Source organism: Brienomyrus brachyistius, chromosome 6 (assembly GCF_023856365.1).
Source record: "Brienomyrus brachyistius isolate T26 chromosome 6, BBRACH_0.4, whole genome shotgun sequence".
Lineage (NCBI taxonomy): Eukaryota > Metazoa > Chordata > Actinopteri > Osteoglossiformes > Mormyridae > Brienomyrus > Brienomyrus brachyistius.
In genome coordinates, this window is record NC_064538.1 from 9,189,756 (window position 1) to 9,216,650 (window position 26,895).

The following is a 26,895-nucleotide window of genomic DNA, read 5'->3' on the forward strand; positions in this document are numbered from 1 at the left end:
ATATTATTTATTGCATTATTGTGTTGTTTTTAGTGTTAATATTTGCAACAGTACAAAGTTTTTAGAAGAAAGAAAGAAAGAAAGAAAGAAAGAAAGAAAGAAAGAAAGAAAGAAAGAAAGAAAGAAAGAAAGAAAGAAAGAAAGAACACTGATATTAATTAAGGTATAACATAAAACTGCCAGACAGTCAAGAAACAAACAAGTTTGACCGGCTGTTGCCTCGGGTAAGATAACTCCAATCTTTTGTATTCGCGTTAAAAGACCATTGTTGATGAAAACTGTGAGAGTCCGTTGCCCTGATTGGCTATGCAGATTGGTTGTGCACAGATACAATTACTCGACAGCGCTTGTGATTGGCTGGTTCCTGGGAAGCCGCTCGGCTCCGCGGCATTCGGGTTCCCTTCCCCTCTAAAGTGATAAGCTGGACGCTTTCGAATTAAACTCTTCCAAGAAGTTAACTTCTTCGTGCGTGATGGTAGTAAATGAAGGGGAAAAGACCGCAAACATGAAGCTGTGCGGAACTTTTCTAGGTTCGTACTATCCTATATGTCATCTTTTAACCATTACAGGCAACTGTATTCTTCGGATAGCGATCTAACTTAAATGTATGTAGAAACAAATACCAGCTGTCATGTGATTCTCAGTTTTGTTGTAGCAGTTTCATCTTAATGTTACGTTGATGCGTTTTCGTTTTATGCGTAGGCCTGTCTAATATAAGCCTATATATGAAACTTAACACACTTTACGAAATGTTTCATTTTGTAGACTATTTGTATGTTAATGCGCGAGCGCAGACTTTAACGCGATATTTATCAATAATTAATATAATATTATTTGAAACGAATATATAAATGATAGATGTTTTTAATTATAGCGCAGTGTAAGAATCATGTCACTTGTTGATTATATGTCAACTCTACTACGAACGAAGAAGCTGGATTAAGTTGCTCAGAGTTTTTCAACTGTATAAAATTATACATTATTCAAATTATTTACAGTCAAAAATATTTCTATTCTGAAATCGGACGTTTATGTGTCATCCCCGGTTATATTGTACGATTTTAACGATCCGTTGTTTCCAAGCTGAATATTTCTCATAATTTAGAATGATCGACAAATTTATTCTTCATAAAAGTAGAAAAAAAGATGGACGCCTAAAGGATGTTCCTTTCGATGCTATGGGGATAATACCAGCCGGCGAGATTATTGCATTTATGCACATAACTAATCGTACTCTAAAGCAATGGGGCTACCCATATGGACAGAGGTTGGCCGGGTAAAAAAAAAAAAAAAAGTATCCCAGCTGGTATTCGACTAAGTACAAGCTTATTAAATATACAGAAAACTTTTCTTCTGAATCTTCTTAACAATCTTTTCTTTTTTGTTGACGTACGAAGAGTTTTTATTATATTACCGTCTGTTTTACTATTATTGTTTTCCTCATAATAGGACCTTATAGTGTCACAATATTATTGATGTGTCGGTCTGTGTTTTCTCGTGTTACTAATTATGTTGATGAAGGCCAGCGGATCCCTTTGATCAGCCCATTAGGTAACTTACATATCGATATGTATACAGGAGCGACCAGGACAATCCATATCACTAAACCCACGCCTACTTGAAAAAAGGCAGCACCTTTCCACACCTGAGAGAAATCTAAGTTGCTGTCCGTGGTTCTGAACTGTGGGGGGCTACGGGTGCTGTCTTGGGTCCTGAAGTTACATTAGTCGCTTGACCAGAAAAAAATAAATGCAAGCTGGTGTTATGCTACAAACTCAAAGTAACACCCGATACACTTGACGTGTTCTGGATAGAAGGCGATAGATTATGTGTGTTTTGCCCTTTTGTTTACTCACTTGACGCTTTGGCGGATAATCTCAAGCTATAGTGCAAGTGAAATCATATTGATGCGGCATGGACATCAGTGATTGATTTAAGCTTGAATGCATAACAATGGCAGTGCTAAAGAAATGCCTGCTGCAAAGAGATAAGATTTTAATAGAATTTCTGAAAGACGAAGGTTGGCTTTTGAATATTCCATGCATGCACAATGTGAAGGCATGAGATAAAGGATGGCATTTGTGAAGAATATTCTCAAACGGCTTGTAATGAATGGTTGTCATTTTCTCTAATGGTTAGGAAACAACAAAAGCAAGCGGTGCACTTCGTAACATTTGAGACTATTTTTAAAAATCGTTATGTATTTTTTCTGAAAGTTAAGTGGAAGCAGGTATGCTTTTTGGGGGTGTTTAATTATCTGTTCAATACGAAACTGTAATGCACTTAATTGTCAAGTCTATATCGGACATTTAGCCTATTCAATTCGGTGTTTTTAATCTTATAGAATGAGAAAAAGATGTTGTAAACTTTGAGTTCGCCATTAAAAACAAACACGTTTGACAATTTCCCCTTGAAAAACCTATTATTGGAAAAGCAGCTGCATAAATAATCAATTTCTATAGTAACGTTTGGTAAGATATTCTGTGGATCCGTTCCTTTTAAGTCTATGCGTTTATTCAACTCACATTCGTATTACTGTTTGACACTCTTTTTATAAAAACATTTTTTTTCCGAATGCGGCCACGTCAGGATGAATTTGCAAAGATATTTATTGTATATATACATGCATTCTCTGCTCCATGAAGTGTCCATTGTGTTGAGTTATTGGACGGTACCACCTGCGCGAAATTATGGGGGATGGTTCAAATGACAGTTGTGACATGTTCAAGCCTTCCTGGAGTGAGAGAGGATATTAAAAATTAATCACTTAGCCCGAATAATCCGTATTCTGCTTTAAGCAAAAGCTGATGATTTTACAATTAGTGTAACTAATGTAATGTGGAATATTTATTCATCTTCAGATTCGCCATCGGATGAAATTAATAAATGTCTGCATGCGAGCGTAAAAGATGAAAGCATGGCTTACTGGGCACGATTCTTTGTCTGTGTGAAGTAGATATCGGTGTCTTGGTGATAGTTGCTTTGATTTCGTTTAGTTCTAAAACTCAAAAGGTCATGAGAGGTATTTGTGGGTGTATGTACGTATGTGCACATTATTGGATGTGGGGGGACCCAAAGCCCTGCCCATATGATGTTGTGCTTTAGGTTTTACTACAGCTTTCCGTGATGTCACGCAGAGGGGAGGGGGGACAATGGTTCATGAGGGAAAGGTAAGTCAATATTACATTTTCTCGCTGACAAAGGCAAATGAAGCCATGTTTTTGCTTACAAACAAGTAACATTTGACGCAACGAATGCTGGGCTGCTTATAACGCTGATAAGTACCAGAATTCTGTTATTTTTTTATTAACAGAATCAGAATATTAGTGGATAATAATAACTGGTATTGGTTGGGCTATTGCGGACTTGTTCGCTGACTTAGGATTGAAGTTGTTGAAATAAAGACAAGGATACTCGCAATCGTCAAAGGAAGAGGCTTCCGCGAGAAATATTTCAAGGCAGGTATTTTGCATTTATTGCACAGCTCGCTCTTTCATGGAAGCTTGCGATCTATATCTCAGTACGTTACCAAGCTTGTCATGATGTTCTTACCGTATAAACATCTAGGCTTGTTTGCTTAAATGGTTGCTGGTTCGCAATCGTTACGAGACATAGTAGAATACGTCTTCAAGACTGGAGCTTGTTTCTGACACGGATGACTACAAGACAGTGGTGAGGTGTTCGGCCGGATAAGAATTAAGTAAACTTAATAATGAACTCTTATACAATATTCGCATAATATATATATCTTATAAGCGTCACATTTATTATTATTATTATTATTATTATTATTATTATTATTATTATTATTATTATTATTAAAGTAGTAGTAGTACATGATGTGTAATTTACAGCAGCGGCAGTAAATTTACCGGCGTATTATCTTCTTACGCGATGCTCAGTGTTTCGTTTTCTTAGCTTGAGACCTGCGCCTACGAAACAGAAGAATTGCTTTGAGAGTTTAAAAGTTCATCGCACTTATCCTGTTTTACTGTGTGCCCAAACATTGTTTAATCAGATTAATTAGACCGGACGTGAATGTAACAGAAAACTAATGGGGAAATGGACAACTGTGGCGCGGTCGGACTTGCCTGTACAGTGTATTGTTGTCGAGCTTTCTTGCCTTGATTTTTTTGTATTGGGATTTGCTTTTAATAGATGAAAATTAATGTATTATGTAGGCCTACTGTCATGATCGACCTAATAAATTATTGCTTAGAATTATTTATGACTGCTTCATATAGCGTGTCCATGCACCAAGAACGGGATTCTTCACCCGACTTTCCTAAATGTAGTTATTTAAAATACCTTTTTATGTTATCGATCGCATCTTATTAAGCTTCGGCTTCACACTTAATCCATTTAAGGCCGAGTGATGAAAGTAACACATAACTGTAAGGTTATATAGAAATACGAAGGACTGAGAGGTTGTCGTGCTTGGGAGAGGGGGGGGGGGGATGGGGAGGGGTGTATGTATGTGTGTGTGCGTGTGTGTGTGTGCGTGTGTGTGTATGTATGTGTGTGTGTGTCGGGGGGTCATTTCATGTCGCCATTTAGAAACATTCCAGCCGCCTCTGCTCACGGAGAAGTGGAAAACGCATCGTATCTCTAAACTGAAAAGGCAGTGCACTGTAATGTTTACTGAAATACTGTAACACTATCAGTCATGAACTCATTCATTCCCCTCGTACTTCTGAGTCTGTAACAACGATACTGGATGTTGATCGTACGTACCAAAAATTGGTTATTTAAATTGTGTAATAATAATAATAACAATAATAACAACAATAATAATAATAATAGATTGTGCAAATGTGTTGTTTATTCGGTGTCATGCTATATTAGTAATAGTAATATCGATTGATTAAATAATCAATATTATTTAAATAATTTGTATGCATTTTTTTTATTATAGCTCTTAAGCTGGTGAATGAAATGCTGGTTATTAACTATTATCAATAGTGTTATCAAGTGGTGGCCTCAGTGGAAGCAGAATATTATACACGGTGTATGTGATTCTCTTTCTATTGTGTGATGCTTTTAGACTCACAATGCATTGTACGTTTTGCACATTGAGTATTACAAAAGTTCTTTCACATCTGCAACCGATTGTACAAATAAAATTAAGAGTTAAAAATTTGTAGATGTCCTAATGAGATTTTCTTAATGATATTTAGAATTTGTTGTTTTGGAATTTTGTTTTCATGCTTCATCCTACACTACGTCATTTGTTTCCGGCTGTTAGGGAAAGGGGAGTTTGACATCAAGCACATCAACACAGCTCAGGCTCCTTGTCACTGACCAGTGTGGGAGGTCATGGTCTTCTTGAAGCATTTCCATTTGCTGCTGTTTAACTTATTTTATAAAAACAGCTATAAGTTGTTATACTTTAATACCTACATTTAAAGCCATGCAAAACATTGCTTTTCTTTCGGCAGAATACGAGAAAGATAGGAAAGAGAAATGTGGTGTGATAAAGAGACGATCAGGCGGAGGCGGGGGGGGGGGGGGGGGCTTTTAGGTGGACTGTGAGGGAGTTTGTTGTTTTGGTTTGAAGAGTATGAGATGTAGTTGTTTAACTTTGCTTCACTCATTCCCATCTGGAGGCTACAGCCGCAGGCTTCTGTGCCAGTGCCGAGGGACAGACAGATGGTGGTTAAGGAGGAAAGGCACTCACTCTCAGGAAATGAATCAGATTAGAGGATGGCGAAGGTGTAAAACTGTTTTTTTTAGAGACTATGCTTCTCTGTATCCGGGAAAACACATCACCAAGGAAGCTTAATTCAAACAAATCTGGCACAGACAGGTTTGCCTGGAATTTGTTTTCCACGATAAGTTTGTCTCTGGTAAGTTTTCGACTAAATTAACTAAATTCCTGACTAGCGCTTTCTGTGAGTTTGCTTAGGGTCTGAATTATAGATAAAATATTTTTTGAGAAAGAGTCCAGTTCCGCTTCTGCATGATAGGGAATTTTTGAAAAGATATTTTATTAACAGATTTCCTTTTACTCAAAATGTTTATGAGCAGTGACTAAAAAAAACTGTCGTCACTGTTGGTCAGCTTTAATTTTATTAAGTTGTAAACAAGGTTTACTCTCTATAATTCTGCAGTAATCGCGTTTGTGTGCAGTTTGATGTAGAACTGTTGTATTGTAACATTGGTTTTTAATGTGCTTTGGTTACTGCCTGACTCCTCATGGTTTTCCTATGTTTTTAATAGTGTGTGGATTAAAAGGGGAAGGTATGTTTGATTATTAGAATTATGGGGATAAAAAAAAACTTGATTTATGGATGATTCATTATTCAGTGGCCTCTTCACCCTGCCCCCACCCCTTTTCATACTCCTGAAAGTACTAAGAGGACAATAAAAATGCACAGATTTGATTGATTCTAATAGCAGTCTGTGGTGATCCAGCTGGGACTCGACTTAACAACACTGCCGGCAGCATGCTGCCCTGTGGGGTTACCCCTATTCTGTCCACCTCCAGTGTTCCTGGCTCTCCACTTCATCTCCACGCTCTTCTGCTGACATCGCCTGAATAAAGCCTCCTTTCCCTTCTCTTCCCCTCTCGCTGCCTCTCCCCCATACATATATCCCCATCCATCTGTGACCCATCAGAAAATGAGTTTCGAGGTGAGCTGCTGAAACAGAGGTGGACAAGAGGAGAGAGAATCAGCAGTTGTGAATCTACGCGAAGCTCTCTGGGCAGACAAATCAAAGTAAGTGACACGGCACTTTACATCTGCCTTTTGAGAGCATCAGAGGGGCTGTGGCGGGAGAGGGTGGGGGGAGAGGGTGTGGCGGACCTGGTAGGAGGGGGAATGAGGAGCCATACTTAATGTGCACTGTGCCAGAGTCATGGATATTGTGCATTAGGCCCCTAAACACAACAAATCAAATTGTCTGTACTCAGCATTATATTTTAAGAAGTCCATTTAGAGCACTTTTCAGAATTATAACTCAAGCAGTTCTTTACATTTGACTGATCAGCATAAAAATCTTTCAGTGTCCAAACAGCAATACTGTCAAAGTGTTTGTTTTGTGCTCCTGTTGAATAGAGTTTTTTAATTTTTTTTTTAAGTTTGAATTGATATCTTTTCGTTTTATTCCCATTTTTGATGAGGGATGGTTTGTATCTTGTAGTTGCATTATATAAGGAAGCGATCCATTTCCTGAGCCTTGTGGTCTGTTTCCTCCCACTGATATCGAGCATACATCAAAAGGAATCGCTTTATTGATCTTTTTTCCCTGCTTTCAATAGTGCCACAGCTTTTAAAACATTCAATAGGATTATTCAAAAGACTGCTTCATTTACTTCCTTACGCTCCCGTGAGATATATCAGACCTTACAGATCTTAAAAAAAAAACTTCTTTTGAGGGATTCAGTTTGAAACAACTGAACAACACAAATTATAAAAATATAAATATATTGTACATTATATATATGTAAGAAAACATACAGGATATAAGACATATTTGTGCCTTTTTGTGGTGAACTATGGAGTGTTTGAGTGAGGCAGCAGCGTATTCCAGTATGTAGCGGCACTCCAGAATGGATTGGCTCTTAATTGGTGGTTTCAGCCTGCAGGTAATTTTCAAAACATCAGTCTGTCTCTCGCTAACCGCTCGTATTGCCTAATAAATGCACCATGTTGCTCCTGGACTTGCTTGTAAAAGTGAAAATGAATAAAAGGCTCATTTATGCAGGCAGGGGAGAAGGGGTGACCTTCTCTATGAAGTCATTGCCCCCAGCCAGAAATTTACATATAGCTGTCAGAATGCAGAGTAGAAAAGCCTTCCTGTGAGTATGGCAGACAAAGAGGGACATTATTAATAATGTACACTGCAGCCTGCAGGCACACGGAGGCCTCCATGCATCCAGTGTATGGGCCTGTCTCTCATTCCTCTGATAAAACCCACATATTTTTTCATCAAAATCATATGATTGAAGTCAAGATGAAATGCTGCTTTAAAGCTAGACCAAAAATTCTTTTTCAATCTTTAAATATACTTGCCTATTATAATTAGTTCACAAAAAAATGTTTGAAATACAATTTACATATGAAAATGGTAGTATATATATGCACACACAAATATATGTACATGCAAACAACTAATGACAGTTATTTTTTTGAAGCTTGGTACTGCAGAGCAAGAAAGATGCATCCCGCTTTGTCACTGTAATTCCTTCATAAGTGTGAACATCTGAGCATGTCAGACAGCTCCCGTCCTGTGTTTAGGAAACCAAGTTTAATGGCAGAACTATGGAGATAATCAGACTGGTCCGTCAAGCAGCACACAAAGTGGGCTTGTTGTGTAACTGAGCATTCATCTAAAAGTGCTGCCTTAAATGGGCCCCACTGCACCTGTAGAGTACAGTCACTCAGAACATGCCCGGGGATGCTACACTTCTTTCTTTTAAAATAAAAAAATCTGCCTCACCCTTTTAAAATCATTTATCAGCAGGAAGTGGTGATTGCCAGAGACTCTGTTTAAATCAACTATACCCCTGCCAAATCCGCCAGTAAGAGGAACAAAGCCGCTAAGTGCAGAGCTCACGATAAACGTGATGTCCCTAGTAATCAAAACTAATGGCCTCATTGTCGGAGCAGGCGTTAGATTGCTAAGCGTGTGCTGCATTTAAAAAAAAGGGGGGGGGGGACTTTGAAATAAAAGAGAGGTGTTGAGTTGACACCTGGTCTTTTGTGCCAACCACTGTCGTATACTAAGTGTGCATGCTAGAAACAGGGAGTTGTAATTGACTGTTATTATTTTTGCGCCTTGCCCTCTACTGTGTAGCATTTCGGCCATAAAAGGGCACCGCGCCAGACGGAACGCATCTCAGTACAGTGTCCAATCACAGAGAACGCTCAGGTGCGGTAAATTACAGCACAAGGCCAGGTGGGCTTGTGGGGTGGGGGGGGGGGGGGGCGGTGTGGGATTGAACAGAAGCACAAACGCTGTGAGGTTTTCGCTGTTAGGATTTTCAGAGCCTTATTTTGCTTTCAGTTATCTTACTGAAACCTTTCAACAAGCCCCTTTTTCATTTCCATCCTATTGTATATATGTAATATTGGGTTCGTCCCCCAGGATTTTTTATTTTAATACCATCCCCAATGGTCTCTGTAAACAAAAGGGAGAATGACGTGCCAGGTTACACAAGATGCAACAAAAACAATAGAGACGAAATGTTTGGGGAGCTTCTTCACTGAACGTGCTTGTTTTTGTTTGCATGTGTCTGTTTGTTTGTGTTTCTCTGATTTTCGCTGTTTTTTCTGGCTCACTGAACGCACTAGTTTTTGTTTGCATGTGTCTGTTTGTTTCTGTTCCTCTGATTTTCGCTGTTTCTTCTGGCTCACCGAACGTGCTTGTTTTTGTTTGCATGTGTCTGTTTGTGTTCTCTCTGATTTTCGCTGTTTTTTCTGGCTCACTGAACGTGCTTGTTTTTGTTTGCATGTGTCTGTTTGTTTGTGTTCCTCTCTGATTCTCACTGTTTCCTCTGGCTATAGATGAACGAGGACAGTGACCACAAAAGAACACGAACACGGTCCAAAGGAATAAGAGGTGAGTCCAGATAAAGGTTTTGTGCAAATGTTTTAGTTTTTTTTATTTGTTGTTTTATTTGTTTAAAACTAACATTATAAGGTAGGTCCTTGTAAATTATGCTTTGTTTAACTGCAAATTTTTTTAGTTCCATTAAAAATTACCTGTAAAACTATCAGAGCATCACATATCAATAACAACATAGATTGATTTCACTCATGGTGAAATTACCTGCTGTGATATGAATGCAGTAGGATTCCTCTAGTCACAGTGATGATGAAAGAGCCTGTAATAATTGCAAGAGAATCCCTGCATTTTTTTAATAGGAATTATTTTAGTCTTGATTTTTGGTTTTATTATTATGCTAGGGTTCATTACTTCATTTGATGCAAATTACTTGTTATTGATTAATTGCTAATCTTTATTACCTAACAGTTTAATTAAAAATCTGATTTGTGGTAAATTTCAATATCAAATATTACCTTGTTTTTCAGATTTGACATGATGTTGATCACAGAAGAGCATTATAGTTTAGAGTAATTTGTCTGGAATACATCAAAAAAAATACTTTATATTGTGTTATTTGCTTTTCCGTCTTTTAGCAATAATCCTGATTGATTTATTATTACGCTTCTGTTTTTTCTCTCTTACATAGTGCCAATAGAAGTTGTAGGACAAGAATTCAGGTAAGAAAAGAGCTGCTTGTGTTAGATACTAGTCTATATTTCCTAAAGTTTCAGAAATGCAGCATGTTCAGATGATTCCGGAGTAGACAGCATCGCACATATAACGACAAACATAATACAATCGCCAGTGTGATGCCTCAGAATGTGATATTGCTAATAATGCCAGCTCTTTTTGAATAAACACAACTTCAGCCAGCCCTCATTTTTTATCACAATGCCATCATTCTTGAATCAAAAGCCAATTTTGCCTAATTTCTCATTTGTCATGCTTCACCTTGCAGCATTAATCAATTTTCAGAATTCACACCTAAAGGCATCAGAGTGAATGCTCAGTTTGATTTAAAATGCTAATGCACCATTTAACAAATAGAAGCAATATTTATTTAAATAAAAATGGTCATTATGAAAAAAATGGTATTGAGAATTTGATTTAGTCATCCTTGGGGACACCACAGATGTCTAGACTGAAGCTATAATATTCTGGTAATGTGTTATGAGAAGTGATTTTGCAGGTTTCACAGGTAAAGATGGGATTGTTGGCGGCATTAGAATATTACGAGAAGAGGACTTTATAGGTTGTAAAAGGAGAGGTCATATCAGGCAATGGGGGGGGGGGGGGGGGGTAGTGGTGCTGGTACCTTATAAATGTAATGTCATTCCTGCTAGGTCATACACAGAATGAAGTAAGAACGAAGAAACAAGATATTCCTGTAATATTTACAGTTCGTTTAGAACAAATTTTAAATAGTTTAATTCAGAATATAGTGAACGTTATGAATTAGGTTAAAATATGTATACTTTACTCCTCCTAAATTGTACTCTTGGCTGTGTAGGCATGTGAGTCTGCGTATTTATGCATATTTGCCAACAAAGATTTGCTTCCTGTGCATCAGTGCACCCAATATCTTTTGATCCTTGCGGGGCGACAAAAAAGTCTTACAAATCAACTAATTTCATCCAATTTATTTCTGACCCCATTTAGCTGCCCAACTCCTGGATGCAGTGGTTCAGGCCATATCAGTGGAAAATATGCAAGACACAGAAGGTAGGGCAGCAACACCGGAGGTATAGTGGCTTGAGATATAGGCGAGGCCCAAAGCAACTAGAAGAAGAGTCAAAATTGATCCCGAGATGCCGTGTTTTGCTGGTAAACAGCACTACAGTTACACCCTCAGCATTGAGGGATGGAGACTTTCCAGATGGCACTAGAACAGCAAAAGAATAGGAAATGAAGCAGAGAGTGAAGTTTTTCAGTCTGAAGAGGCAGCCAACTTCAGATATCACGAATGCTCTCATATGAAAATCGCGTTACCAACCAGCACACTCAAACGTGCCTAAAGGTTTATTGCAAAGAGATTATGTTCCTGTTTATTTACACGAGTGCTCATTTTAGAGAGAATTTTTATGGATTATTTCCTTTTATAAATCTTTCTGCCCCCACTGCTAGTTTTTAGGTGAAGGTTTTATTGAATTCACTTCTCTGCTGCTTTTCTTTGTTAATGAAATTTTCCAGTCAGCTGGATGCTATGTCACATTGCTCCATGTTGGGTTCATACTCAGCACCTATCCATTATTCATATCAAATCCCTTGTCACTTACCCTTGCACAGGCGTGTTATTTTCATTTATTTGTCATTGAACCACCTGACTATGGCTGAAGGTCAGGTGATCAGTTTGTCTGAATTGGCGTTCACAGATATGATGTGCTTGAATGTGATGCTAATTGTCCTTCTTGTGGTTCCTTATGACCCATCCCCCCCCTCCCTCCTCCTTCACCACCACTACCTTCCATCAATAGTGCACTAAGCTGCCCATTGGCTCGGAAAAGGAGACTCCAAGAGGTGGACTCAGACCAAGATCAGCCGATATCCAAGAGGAAGTCCCACCCCCTGAAGCTGGCCCTGGATGAAGGATACAACGTAGACAGTGATGCTAGCAGCGAAGAGACAGAATTGAAGGAGGAATCTTGTGCAGAATCAGAAGAATCCCCAGAAGAACAAGAGGATGGGGTAGAAGAGAGAGTAGATAGCAAAGAGCAAGAAGACGTAAATGAGCATGAGGAAGGTGTGTTTTATGCAATATCAATTATAAGAAATGACTGGATAATAGGAAAATCAATAACAGAAACAGTAATTGTGATGTTACCTCTAGTCAAAGTACTAGGCACAAAGATATTTTGGAATATTCCCCACTTTGTCTTTCTCATCTTCTTTTCTGAAATGTGTTTTTATGTGTTAATTTTCTAATTCATTCAGTTTTCCTATTATCTTATACAGAGGACTGTGTGGTTCTGGAACCTTCAAATACAGTGAAATCTAAAGACTCAGAGACAAAACCAAAAGACTCAGCGGGTACTCAGAGAGACGAGTATTCAAGCTACCAAGAAATGGTGGCCAGCTCCCTGCTCAAACTGGGCCAGATTGCTGAGAGACACAGTCCTCCTGACACCATACCTGTCCAATTGCTGCAGGCCAGAGGTATGGAAAAGCCGCATGTGTCAGAGAAAACACCCTTAGACAGCCAGGGGAATGATGAAGAGGAGGACGAAGGTGAGAACTGTCGAATGGCCAATGAGGCGATGGAGAAAGCTGTGACAAAGCCACAGACTGAAGGGGACAGAGTAGTGATGCATTTTGAAGATGAAGATGAGGAAGAAGAAGATTGCAATGAGGATGAAAAACAAGAAAAGCAATTTAGAAGGCAAAATGACAATTCGGACCATCAGTATTTCAGTGGAGACTTCCAGAATGGCCAGGCAAAGGATATAGTGCAGGGAGAATTAGGATTAAAGAAGCAGGACGTCCTACGGGTAGATGAGGAGTTGGGAGAAGATGAAGAAGTTTATAGTGTACATGCCTTCTCTGGCGTCATCACCACCAGCACCCAGTTTCAAAGATCTGAGACTGAGGGGCATAGAACTGCATCTCAAGAGGACTACATGTGCCATAAGGTCATACCCTCTATTGTCATCGATGTTCAGTCTAAGGAGTCAGAGAAGGAGGAAGATGGAGATGATGAAGAGAGGGAGGAGGAGGATGAGGACGATGAGGACAACCAGTCACAAAAGTCAGCAGTAACCGACGAGTCAGAGATGTATGACATGACAAAGGGGAACTTGGGCTTGCTGGAGCAAGCTATTGCTCTCAAAGCTGAACAAGTGAGAAGTCCACATGAGATGAACCATGGCCCTGAACACCTGCGGTACTTTTCCACAGAGGACAGGAAGCGCATGGATACAATTCGCAAGAGTTACTTTAGCAAGGGTAAGGCCATCATTTAATAAATCACAGAGAAAAAAACACTGACATGCATCTGCCTGGCACAACATAAATAAATACAAGTACGGCTGGTTATACATTAATTTAATGATATTTACTTCCTCTGCGTGCCAGAACTTCCCTCCAGTTGTTAAATTCCCTGGAGGCGCCATTTCAGCAAATCTTCAGCTACTTTGTACAACATACATTTAATTTTAGCATACAAATAATATTTTAAAAAGGAGACTTGCAGAAATGAAAACTAATATTTTAATTTCCCAGGAGTTCATACATTTATTGCATGATCTGAGTATATAAGTAGACTTTTTACATTACAAAACCACAAAATTGTACTTCATGGGGATTTTTTTTTGTTTTGGAAGACGAAGAGGTGGCTGAGGTACATGAATGAAATCAGGATTATTTAGAAATCATTACCTACTTGGATATGAACAGACTGAACAAAAGAAAATGGCAAATAAAAGATTTCAATGCCTGAAAAAAAACACGCTGCATATAAGACATATATTGCACATATATTCCTGAGAAATTATTTCCCAGATTATGATTATGTGCTATGCATAATTTGGAGAAGGTATTCAGGGAAGTCTAGAAATCGAATATATAAATGTATGTAATTTTGTTACTTTGCCATAAAGGATTTGCTTTTGCAATGTGCCTTATAGAGTAAAAATTTTCACTTCGAATTTATCAGGGAAAAAATAACAATTCTTAATAAAAAATTGTTTCTGGGATTTAAAACACAATAGTTTTAAAGCCTACAGTGAATCATGTAATGCAGTCCTTTGTCCATTTATAATCGGAATATATTTTATTTAATGCTCAGATAATGCTGGAATTTTTCATAACCTGTATTGGTAAGAGGGTAGTTGCAAAAATAATTTCTTAATATCATTCTTGAGCATGATGTTGAACCCTATGCAAAAGTATCTCTCTTGACAGATACGATAAAAAGTAGTGCTGCTCAGGTCCCAGTCCAGTCTGCTTCTCGCTCAGCCCTGCCTCTGAGAACACGGCATGCCACTCGTTTTCTGTCCAGTTTTAATTATAAGCTGCATGTCTTGTTAACATTCAGTTAGCAGGTCACTCTCCTTCATTTCCTCTCATTCTTACTCTCCACTCTGTGTAGGGCTTCAGATTGCTATATATACAGATTTATAAACGGGAAGAATGCCGTGAGTGCGGTTTGATGGATGCCATATCGGCTGTACCACAGCCACAGGCTTTTCATCTTCTCACCTGTGGTAATTACATGTTGATATGATGGTATTATCGCATATTCTGTAGGTAATTACAGTAATAATTCTGTCCCACTTTAGGAACTGCTTACTGCTCACATGTAAGGTTTATTTTTGGGACAGTCTGGGAGTAAGAGGTAGAAATTATTATGCATTGACCGTCCATGTGAGAATCTGCTGAGGTTTATTGTCACATCTAACAAACTTGTCCCACACTCCATGCACACCACAGAGAGTTCCAGGCCAGAGAAAAGGGAAATCAAATGTCCCACCCCTGGGTGTGATGGAACAGGTCACGTGACCGGACTGTACCCCCACCACCGCAGCCTTTCAGGATGCCCACATAAGGACAGAATCCCACCAGAAAGTGAGTACTTTAGGTGTCCTGTCTTACATCTGACATTACGTTGTGCTGTGTTTCATCACAGAACCTCTCAGTATTTGTTTTAGCACAAATCGAAATTCTAATTCTACAGTCCAGTCACCATCCTTCAACAAGTAAACACGGATATAAGGTTGATTCTTCTAAAAAAATAATAAAATGTAGACATAACTAATGAATAATGAATGTGACATTATTTCTGTTTCCGTGAGTCTTCTTCACTGTCTGAGAGCCATCTGGGACATACTCCTTGCAGTCCATGCCTTCGGTCTAAGCAGATTCCTTCTGTTTCTGCAGTCCTAGCCATGCATGAGAATGTGCTAAAGTGCCCGACGCCTGGCTGCACGGGACAGGGACACGTCAACAGTAACCGCAACACGCACAGAAGGTGCAAAAGCCCCTCAACTTTCCCTCCCCTCACTGGTCTTTATCAGTTAACACGTGTGCACCAGCTTCACACCTCTAGCTCCTGCTGATGCAGAGCATGCTACCTGTGGAAGATAGATTACTATTCAGGCTGCAAAAATTTCAAATAAACAAATATGCTGTGTGACTCCTCGCTGTATAATTATATCAGTAACACTTTACTTGACAGCGCACAAAAAACGTATTAATAACTCAGGTACTACTGAAGTACAAATTATGAACAAATCATGAACAAATATAATTGCTACTTGAGATAAGAGGCGTCACCATTCATTAATGATGAACTAACATGAGATCAGTATTTCACTTGTGTTATTCATTACTGGCACCTTCACTAATTCACAAAGGTTTACTGGATTAACAGATGCAGGAACAAATATAGTAACTGCTTGGGACGAAAGATCTATCATTATTCATTAATGACAAACAAATATGAGATCAGTGTTCCACTTATGTTAACCTGTGTGACTTGTTTTCAATTCTTCCTTCAGTAGTTCCTTCAGTAATTCACAAAGGTTTACTTAATTAACAGATATATTAACAAACATAGTAACTGCATGAGATAAAACGTCACAATTCATTAATTACATATTAACATGAGATCAGTATGTAACTAAGACTTAGTTTGTGGTTAGTTATTACATAAGTAATAGTATAATACTATATTATTTGTACTCCATCAAGTAAAATACATTATAGCTATAGCACGTCCCTGGTAACTCTGAAAACTGAACACAGTATACATGAGAAGAAAATGTTATTTCACGTGATTACTGTGTTTCCTCTAGTTTGTCTGGATGTCCCATCGCAGCAGCAGAGAAGCTGTCAAAAACACACGAGAAGCAGCAGCTCTCTCAGCCTCTGAGTGAACATGCCAAAGGAAGCCCAAACTCTGACAGAGTACTCAGGTGAGCGAGTGTCCTGATGGAACGGGATCAGAGATGCATCAGTAACAGCTTGCTGAATAGCCAGTGACACGGTCCCTCCCGAGGGGATACTCACACAAATGGCGATGCGGAGCTCCCTGTCACCCAAAACACTTCCTGAACCTTAGCGAGCGAGACTCAGGCAGAATACTTAGCTGCCTTTTTTTTCCAAAACATCGTTTTAGTTGCCGGTTCTTTCCTAACTTTACTGGGTGTTTTACTCTGGGTACTCCGTAATGAAGCACTTCATACTCATCAAAGAAGCAGAGAATACGTCAAGTTGTCACAACACGCAGGACAAATGACTCTTGGCATCTTGGGCAAAACAAAAGGGGTTTTATTAAACTTAAACAAACAGAGGTCAAAACGAGAGGAATACAATGGGGAGGGACATGGACTAGCAAGATAAGTGACGTCAATGACCGGACTGGGGAACACAGGACTGGGAAGCGCATGCATATGGAAAAAAAAGAGGGAGGTAATGTGAGGCAGCTGGAAGTGATTAACATGAGCGTTAGGAACGGGAGGTAAACAAGTATCAGCCATGGCTTGTTAGGACCACGCCAGAGAGGAGACAGGAGGGTCAGGTGGACATGGCAGGCAGGACATGACACAAATAACCCAAAGTTTCATCTGATGATGCAAAAGGCATCTTTCGTTCTGATGTCACTGACGTCAGGCCACTAGGAAGCCACGTGATTCGTCCGTGCTGCAGTCAGGCCGAAGTGCACCAAGTGTCATGATTAGTCAGTCTGCTCTAAACAGGTCCCTAATTCAACATCTGCACATTACTGCATTCCTCCTACCCTTTCATAGCATCTACAAGAATCATAATTAACGACCCGATTCTGGTATTATTCTGAGTGCCTTTCTCATTTTCTAGAGTATTTTAATTATCCCGCAGATAAGCTAATTATGCGAGTTATAGGGCATTGTGAGCACTGAAAAATAATTACGTTCTTTGAGGAATCTCTTCCATGGTCAAACAAAGCACTCAGGATTAAAAACATAACAAACCTAATCTCTTTTTTCTTCTAATAAGCATGCCTGATTTTGAGACCTTATTAGCAAAACATGCAGGAGCTTCCAAAGAGACTCTCTGAATTTCAAATTCCATCTTTCGATGTAAGGCACATAATTAAAGAAGAATACACACAGCAGCGATTAGTCATGATAATCCTCCTGTTCTCTACTTCACAGTCATCTAATGTCTCCTGGTGTCACCTTTTCTTTTCCCGATAAAGGGCAGGGAATCTGTTGAGACATATGTGCCTGTCTGAGGATTTAGCAGAACACTTGACAAAAATGAGACATCGTAAGCTCTTGACTTCCTCACTACCACATATAAATGTGCCCTGTATTGATAAAATGGATTTTAATCCCATATCTGTCGCTCCTGAGACTCCGTTTCCGTCCTCTGCTGTCTCCCTCACCCTATTTACATCCCGAGTCTTCTGTCCCCCATTTCATTCCATCTGTACCCTCCTGTCCTCTCCCCAGCTACTTCATTCAGGTATAACTCTCCTGCTTTCTCTCTGTCCATCTAACCCCAACCCCTCTTCTTCTCCACAGGCCCATGTGCTTCGTAAAGCAGTTGGAGATCCCGCACTATGGCAGCTACAGACCAAGTGTGCTCCCTACTACTCCTCGTGCCAACCTAGCCAAGGAGCTGGAGAAGTACTCCAAAGTCTCCTTCGATTATGCAAGCTTCGACGTTCAGGTCTTTGGGAAACGCATGCTGGCGCCAAAGATACACGCCACTGAAACCTCACCAAAAGCCTTTAAACGTAAGGACCTTCTTCTGCTCACCTTAGAAGATAAAGTCTTTGAACGAATATTACATTTACTTGGCACTTTTCTAGACACCCAAGGCACTTTATATAACCAATAGGGGGCCACTTTAACCACCACTGCTGCGTAGTCCCCCCACCTGGATGATACGATGGCAGCCATTCTGCACCAGTACGCTCTCCACAGAGTAGCTAAGGTGGTGAAGGGGCAGGAGAGAATTCACCAGTTAGATATAGGGGATGATTAGGAGGCCAGATTTGACAGAGCATCAGTAGACTATTTTAGCCTGGGCATCGGGGTACCACCCCTACTCTTTCAAAAGATGCCCAGGAATGTTTTATGATCTCCGAGCATCTGATCCAAAAGATGGTACCATCTGTACAGCACAGTGTCCCTGTCACTGCACTAGGACCCACACAGACCACAGGATGGGCTGATCTGTTGGTCCCATCAATGCTTCTTCCAGCAGCAACAGCACTTTCCTAGACGGTCTCTCACCCAAGTATTAGCCAGCCCCTAACCTACTTAGCTTCAGATGGATTACCTGGTCTGAAGTTTGTATGGGAGTTCATTGATCTTCCATTCATGCTCTTAAATGTGTGCAGTTTTAGCTTGTTTATGACAAAGTAGTTGTTTTGCAGTATTGCTAAAGTATCACACATTATTGGTAGGATTCTGGATTACAGTATGAAAATCTAATTAATATGCCCTGCCTTGTACAAGGCTGCCCTGTCATATTCCCGAAAAAGGTAACTTGAACTAATATGTGCAAAATATCCAGCTGAGGAAATGTATGAAGAGTATGTTTGTGTTTTGTGCATCATAAAATTCAGGAATGTATTAAATTTGGTGATGTCACTTTTGGGCCCACAGCTAAACCTCTCCCTAAGGCCTCCTCCCCTAGTCACAACATTCCTGGAGGCTACACAAAGAGCAATTCCACCTCATCTAGCGGGTACGACTACTCACATGATGCAGAGGCGGCACACATGGCTGCCACTGCCATCCTCAACCTCTCTACACGATGCTGGGAGATGCCCGAGAATCTGAGCACCAAGCAACAGACCACACCCAGCAAGGTGGGGCATTCCCAGTCTCCATTCCATCCCAGAATAATTATTGTCATAACAATGATTGCTCTGAGATAGTATCATTTAGCACCTGTAAACCTTTTGGCCTTTTATTATTAGTAAGCAAGGCCGTCTGGTCTTCATTGATTAAGCTATGGAGTGCTTCATGCTGATCTTTTTCGTTGGCTGAAAGCATGCAGAGCAGATAGGATGATAGATGCAGGTTCGCGTTTTCCCTCTGCTGACAGTATAATTGTGCCAGCACTTCTGTGTGTTTTTTTGAAGCCCTCTGTGCCGCTGCAGAATGAATACTTCATCATTTTTTCCATTTCCTGACATTGTTTTTTTTTCCATTGTTTGCATGTTTTTTCCTCTAGGTTTCTGAAATAAAAAAAAAAAACTGAAGATTAATGGTGCGGCTGACTGAGAGCACTGCAGTAATCTGCCCTGGTGCACTCTGGGAGCTGCCCTGTCTCTCCCACTGCTCTCAGATTTCTTTGGCTACTGCCACTTCCTCCCAGTATCCAGTTACCTTTTCAGCCAAAACTGGAGCCTGCGTTCACTTTCTGCTTTGATAAATAGGTTCTTAACAGCAAAACTTTGGCTGATCGCAACTGGATCGGATCCATGATCGCGGCAAACGTCTCGGCTAGTCAGTTGGGGAAGATGACGATGTCGTGGCAGTGTGATCTAGCGCCGTCCTCTCTTATCCTTTCAGGCGATGGATATAGAAGTGGACGAGAATGGAACGCTGGACCTTAGCATGAAGAAATGTGCCAAGAGAGAGGGCAGTATGCCATGCAGCAGCCCTGGGATCCACTCCCCAGATCCGTCCTTCTTCTCCTCTTCCTCTCAGCTCCCAGGCAGTAGCAGCAGTGTGACCTCTCCCCAGTCCATCCACACCTACAAACAGGACGAATGGGAGGGGCCTCTCGATTACACAAAGCCCAATCGTCAACGAGAGGAAGACCTGGAAGAGGTCAGCATTTCCCCATTTTTCTGTTTCGATTTCTTCAAATGCCAAATAAAGACACAGCAGGCAAATAGTTACTCCTTGGCCCCCTCTGTGCAAAAAGGCTCTTTACGTGATTCGTTCTGTGCAGATGGAGCAGACGAGCCAGTCCTATATGTCATCTGAGCCTGAGGACTGTGAGATGAAACAAGACTGCCCAGAGGATAGAAAGTATCCCGGAGAAGTGACCACCCCCAGCTTCAAAGTTAAATTCCAGACTAAGGACTGCAAGAAGGACCTCCTGCTGTAAGTGCCCTCTGTGGAGACACAAGCATGCTCGATGCCACCAATGAACAGTCAGTCAAAAAACCAGCCCTTCTTTACTACGTACTCCGTGCTAGTTACTGTAAGTTCTGTTTGGGTGCTTATTCAAAATGCCTTGAGATTGCAATCACTTTCATGATATAATAATAACCAAGTCAGTAGTCTACTTTTCAAAAGGGGCTTTTGGGCAGACCTTTATTCCACATTTCTGATGTAAATGTATACATTCAGAGTGTTAGGCTTCGTAATGATTTGATTTGTTAGGTATAAAAATCCTGCAGGCTCTAACATCATGGTTCTTGTTAACTTCTAATGTAGAAATTAAATAACCTGCAAACTGTAAGTTCTGAAACATTTACCCACCTAACCTTGTCACACACTACTTCTAGGTGTCCCACCCCTGGTTGCGATGGTAGCGGCCATATCACTGGAAACTATGCATCCCATCGCAGGTATGCCTCCAGGCTGCCTTCTGCCAGCTGACCATTCAGAATAAGCTCATCTTTCACAATTTTCTACTATTTTTACGGTCTTGGAAAACAGGATGGAAACAAATGTTTAAATCTACTTATCTGGGTAGTGAGTATATATTTACGTAGGGGAAAAAGCACAGTTTTCCATTAGATGACTTAAAGAACACTGATTCAGTTCCCAAACCACTCCAGCCATTTCACATATTTGCTAATTTTCACCACCAGCTTGCATCTGACATCTGAAGAGGGTTTCCATTAAATCCTGCCCCCAGACTCCTGTCTGTTGCCTGAAGTCTGTGACTTCCAACTAACCTTTTCTCCCAAAAATCAGAAAAGGTGCTTTCTGTACTGACTGGAAGCCCTGAATTGCCCATGTTGGTCTGTAGTCTTGTGGTCCTGCCTCCAGTTGGATTATAGGGCCTGGATTATAGAATTATTGACAGGTGTCAGAGAAGCAAGTAAATGCATTTGTCTCATTGGCTTCTTAACAAGAGCACAGCTCCACGAAGGCTGCTTTTCCTGTCTGCTTCCCTCCTTCGGTGCTGCTCCGGAAACAGGCTCCCATTACTCCTGCCCTGTGCCCACTCCCTGTCTCTCTCTTCCAGCCTCTCTGGGTGTCCTCTTGCTGATAAGAGTCTGCGCTCCCTAATGGCAGCCCACTCTCCTGAACTCAAGTATGTGTGGCTGCCTCACTCTGCTGCTTCTTCCTGCTTGGTCCTACTGCTTCTCAGCCTCGACTTCCTTCTTCCACTACAGATCCATGCTACCATGACAAAAAAATCCAGTTTTGTCATCTCATTTAATTCTCACGCGTGATCTTGGGGCTCATGCACAATTTTTCATGTTTAAAAAGAAAAAGATGAAAACTGAATTAATTTAAAGGTTAAAATTAATAACCTTGTACAGACAGAATCGTAAGAGGCTTGTAAAAGCACAGATTAAGATGTTTACAAATCACACCCGGCTTCATTTGCTCAATTTAAAAGTTTAATATAGCCACATTCCCGTTGCTCCTACTTCAGCATCAGTCTCCCTCCAATTGGGGTCACATTCGCCGCATGCATTTGACATATAGGTGAGGAATGTTGAATACTGATGTGTACATGTTTAGTGGTGCAGCTGATTGCATCTGTTAAGAGCCCCTCCTGTAGACACTGTGCCGCAGTGAGCCATGCTGCAGTGCATTGGATTGTATCTGCCATGCTTCTGCTTGCTTTTAGGCTAATAGTAGACCTCATTCCCCAACCTACAGGTGCCCTACTCCAGGATGTGACGGCTCGGGACATATCACTGGGAACTACGCTTCACACAGAAGGTACGCTTGTTATTATCTCCTTGGTTCCCTGTTAATTGAAGGGAGAGTCTGCATCGGGATCCATAGGAATTCACGGGGAGATGATATGAGGACACATTCATTGTATTGAAGGCACATCGCCCCCTATGTCTTTAAATGTTATATCAGTCTCTCATACGTTGTTGCTTTTGAAGGATTTGGATTTAATATGCAAGTGCAGTGGTGCTTCAGTGAGAAGCGCCGTGGCCTGACACCTCTAGGGCTCTGCCTTAGATTTGAGTCCTGGCTCTCTGAGTGAAGAATTTGCACATGTCAGTACTGGGTTTCCACTGAACTTGGGTTACATCCCACTTTCTAATGATGAAATTCGGTGCGTCTGCATTGACTGTAGTCTGTGATTGTGTGGACTGTGTCCTGCCATGTGCCCTGGGTGCATATTAATACTGCTACTACTACTTAAAATAATAATAACAACAACAACGATAATAATTTTATTTATATAGCGCTTTTCAAGATCTAATATTCTAAAAATAAAGGATTTATTTTCAACCCACACCTTTTGTTTACATCCCCAAATGTTTACGCGTTCTGATAGATCTGAAAGGTTCGGAACCCAAACTGAACCGGATAACAGTCACTACCCAACTTCCCCCAATTGGGAAAAATATAGCGTCTGTATGTTATTTTAAATAAATGGATGGATTTAATACCTGTGAGAATTAACAATGGACTTTTGTCCTGTCATGCCATTTCATAGCTTTTCCTTTCCACTCTCTGGTTTTGTTTTTCAGTTTGTCTGGTTGCCCGCGTGCCAAGAAAGGTGGAGCAAAAACAACCCCAACCAAGGACGACAAGGAGGACTCTGAGCTCTTAAAGTTCGTACAGCGATAAATGTCATCTCACGTTTTCCGATAACAAACCTCCTCATCAAAAAGCCGATACAGACTGACCAAACTTTCAGACTGATATAATCCCATAGGAACTAACCAATTGCAGGTATCTCACAGCTATCACTATAGCTATTTATAGAGGACAACAGTTGAGGTAATATCCATCACAAGGGTTTAAAATAGAACAGTTGTGTCACAGTTATGTTGCTTATATATGTATGATTTGTAGAACAAATTTTATATATATATATATATATATATATATATATATATATATATATATATATACTCAAACACACGTGCGCACATATACACACACATGCATATACATAATTCGTATGTGAATACACATATGCACACACACATACACATTAAGATTATGCATGTATCTGGTCAATATTTCCTGTCTGGCTGGCTTCTTTTGGAGTCATTTTTTAACTTCTTTTCTTGAGCAAATTATCACAATCATTTTCTATCAGGTATATAAATTTCCACTATAAAATGCACGTTTAAATGCACGGTTATAGTATACAGTGGACTTCTCATTTGTCATCAGAAGTGCTAGTGTTTGTGTGCATGAGACAGACACCGCGATGCTAAAAGAAAATTAAACCTAAAGTAGTACAGAGATTAAAATGTCTTATAGCACTGGATTTGAAATCGAAACGTCTTGCATCATTGACCCTTGTCAAGCTAATCTTAATTCTTTATGTATTCTGCACACACAAACCAACAGATGCCCAGTCCCGGGATGTGACAGCCTGGGCCATATCAGTGGGAAATATGCCACCCATCGCAGTGCCTACGGATGCCCGCTGGCTGCCCGCAGGCAAAAGGAGGGGCTCCTCAATGGTTCTCCATTCTCCTGGAAGTCCTTTAAGACCGAAGGGCCCACTTGCCCGACCCCAGGCTGTGATGGCTCTGGACATGCCAATGGCAGCTTCCTCACACACAGAAGGTAATCCTGGTTGAAGCCTGGAGTCACAGGGTGCCCCCTGTGTACCACTTCATCCGTCACTGGCAGTTATCCATCCATCCAACCACATTCTCGAGCTGCGTATCCAATACCGACAGCACGTTTTCCAGTTTAAAATGCATAGGGACATGCCATACAAATCTATCACTTCTATATTAGTTTTCATTGGAATTGTTATTTTTCTGAATTGTGAATTAAAGTGACTATCAGTGCCTCCTAAGTGGTTCTTCTCAGACCACATCCAAGTTGATATGTTCAGGATGACCAGAACTTCCCAGTTCTCAGATCACCACTCACTTGTGTTTTGCAGTCTCTCCGGATGCCCCAGAGCCTCACTGGCCAAAAAGAAAGCCAAGTTCTCTACGGATGAATATCTGAACACAAAATTCAGGGCCAGTGATGGTAAGTTAATAAACACGTTTCTTGTTCATTTTCGGTAGCAGTTTCTGGTACATATTTTGAATATCAGATGTATTGACCATCTTGCATTTACTTACTCTTGGAGTATCTTTGCTTATTGTAAGACAGTGTTGTTTTTTTCCCCAATCAGTTTTAGACAACGATGAAGATATCAAGCAACTTAACAAAGAGATTAGTGAACTAAATGAATCCAACAGTGAGATGGAGGCAGACATGGTCAATCTCCAGACACAGGTTTGTCTTGGAGTCCTTTCGCCCAAAGTATTTCTATGTTAATTATTCAACTTGATCATAATTGTGTATGTGTGCTTTTAATAGCCTGTTAAACCACTCAGGGGTGACATTTGTGTGTGGCTAACACAGTCTGCAGGCTTTATCTTTCATAATATTATGGTTGATGGAAATATTACTTCTGTAAGTGACATTAGCAAGTATAATGTGGAATAATTTCACTCTGGGGTTTGCCCTCAGATCTCATCAATGGAGAAAAACCTGAAGAACATCGAGGAGGAAAACAAACTGATCGAGGAGCAAAACGAGGCTCTGTTTGTGGAGTTATCAGGGCTGAGCAAGGCCCTGATCCGCAGCTTGGCCAACATCCGCCTTCCGCACATGGTGAGTTTCACACACGCTGGATGCTGGGCCGGCAGGTCCCCAAGTCACCGTGGCAGCCATTGACACGGTACACGGTGTCCAATCAGAGTTGTCACAGAGAAAACCATCTGCTGGCATGGAGCCGCAGCAAATGTTTTCCACACAATAGAAAGATACACTTCCCCTTTCCGAGTGTTATTGATTTCCAAGGTAATTCGGTGTTCTGTTGAGATTAGAATCACTAAATCACATTAGGTTTTTTTTTTTTATGTAACTGTTTTTTTAGGAACATTATAACATTATAAATGTGGAAAACACATGTTGCATATCTTGTTTGTTTGGTTATTTCATATATTTTGTAATGTTTTAGGTTCTCCTGACTGCTGGATTGGGCACTTATCATTAATGCTGGAGAACAGAAAATGTTCCATATTTGTTTGCAAATATAGATGAAAAAACTGCCAAAAAATTGCAGCCTTTTAAAAGCGGATTGTTGTGTCACACTGACAAAATTATTAAGACGACCTGCCAGATTGGGAGGGACAATAGCAGAAAAGATTTGGGGAGACTCAGTTCTTAAACATGCAAAACATTTTATTTCAGCAGGAGCCAATAACTGAGCAGAATTTTGATGCCTACGTGAGCACTCTGACCGACATGTACACTAATAAGGACTGCTACCAGAACCCGGAGAATAAGGCCCTTTTGGAAACTATCAACCAAGCAGTGAAGGGCATCAAGGTCTGAAGGCCGACGAGAACAACGCGAAGAAGAGCAAAGTGAGAGTTCAACGTGGTGGAAACAGGCATTCAGGTTATTAGCATGTTGTTTAACTACATCCCAGAGGCATTGCATCAGAGAGAAGACAAACACGAAAGACATCCAGAGATACTGCTATTGGTTAATAAGGATAAGCCAAACAGAACCAAATTCTTCTTATTTATCAGCACATTTATTTACGTATTTATTCTTCCAATATATTTATTTCTAGATATATTTTTTTTTGGTTTGTCCCAGTTCCATTTCTATCATGGCACACTGAAGACAAATGACTGGGGATCAAGGCGAATGGATGTCCCAAGTCTGGTTTCTCTCGACCTTCTGAACAACAGGGAAGGTCAAAAATGCACATAAATGTCTAGCGGCGCATATATGCGTATAGGCAGTAGGAAGATAAACATTCTTTTTCACGGCTCTTTCCATTAGTGGCATCTCTTCATCAATAAGCATTCGGGCCTTAAAGTTTTCTTGTTCTGGGTTTTCTGGGTTCTCCGTTTGTCACTCGACAGTTGCCACTTGCAAGCCATTTGCTTGTTTACAATGAAGTGGTTCAGCTAATGGACGATGCCCGTGGCAGAACGTCTGGAGTGGGAGAATACATGATCTCAGAGGTTGTGCCGTTGCAACACGTAAATTGTTTCCTCTGTAAGACCGTAGTCCTTGCATCCAAGGAGATTTCTACAAGTTACTGTATGGCTCATACTGTAACAGCTACATGTGACATGTACAGGCTCCGCCTCTCCCTTTATATATCATGTAAATAGCCGTCAGTTAGAGTTATCATTGGTATTTTTGAGCATAGGATTTGCACTTCGTTTCCATGAATAGTTTGTAGAATTACAGGTCTTATATA

At 40.4% G+C, this 26,895-nt stretch overlaps 1 protein-coding gene across 5 annotated transcripts; it reads left to right on the forward strand.

Annotated features, from left to right (window-relative positions):
• Positions 1-400: 400 nt before the first annotated feature.
• Positions 401-26,721, forward strand: LOC125745258 (myelin transcription factor 1-like). 5 transcript variants are annotated; one of them, XM_049017916.1, is made up of 23 exons: positions 401-530; positions 6,619-6,719; positions 9,510-9,564; positions 10,199-10,229; positions 11,212-11,274; positions 12,027-12,292; positions 12,505-13,491; positions 14,977-15,111; positions 15,424-15,514; positions 16,341-16,460; positions 18,051-18,265; positions 19,143-19,348; positions 20,058-20,318; positions 20,443-20,597; positions 21,005-21,067; positions 21,694-21,762; positions 22,341-22,403; positions 23,174-23,257; positions 24,009-24,230; positions 24,559-24,650; positions 24,799-24,902; positions 25,140-25,283; positions 25,866-26,721. In XM_049017916.1, exons 1-23 carry the CDS (start codon positions 473-475, stop codon positions 26,007-26,009), a joined length of 3,729 nt encoding a protein of 1,242 aa, XP_048873873.1. In that variant the 5' UTR covers positions 401-472; the 3' UTR covers positions 26,010-26,721. The 5 variants fall into 5 exon arrangements, with proteins under 5 accessions (XP_048873873.1, XP_048873874.1, XP_048873875.1 ...); XM_049017917.1 differs by having other exon boundaries at positions 25,869-26,721; XM_049017918.1 differs by lacking the exon at positions 401-530 and adding an exon at positions 3,038-3,170.
• The last annotated feature ends 174 nt before the right edge of the window (positions 26,722-26,895 follow it).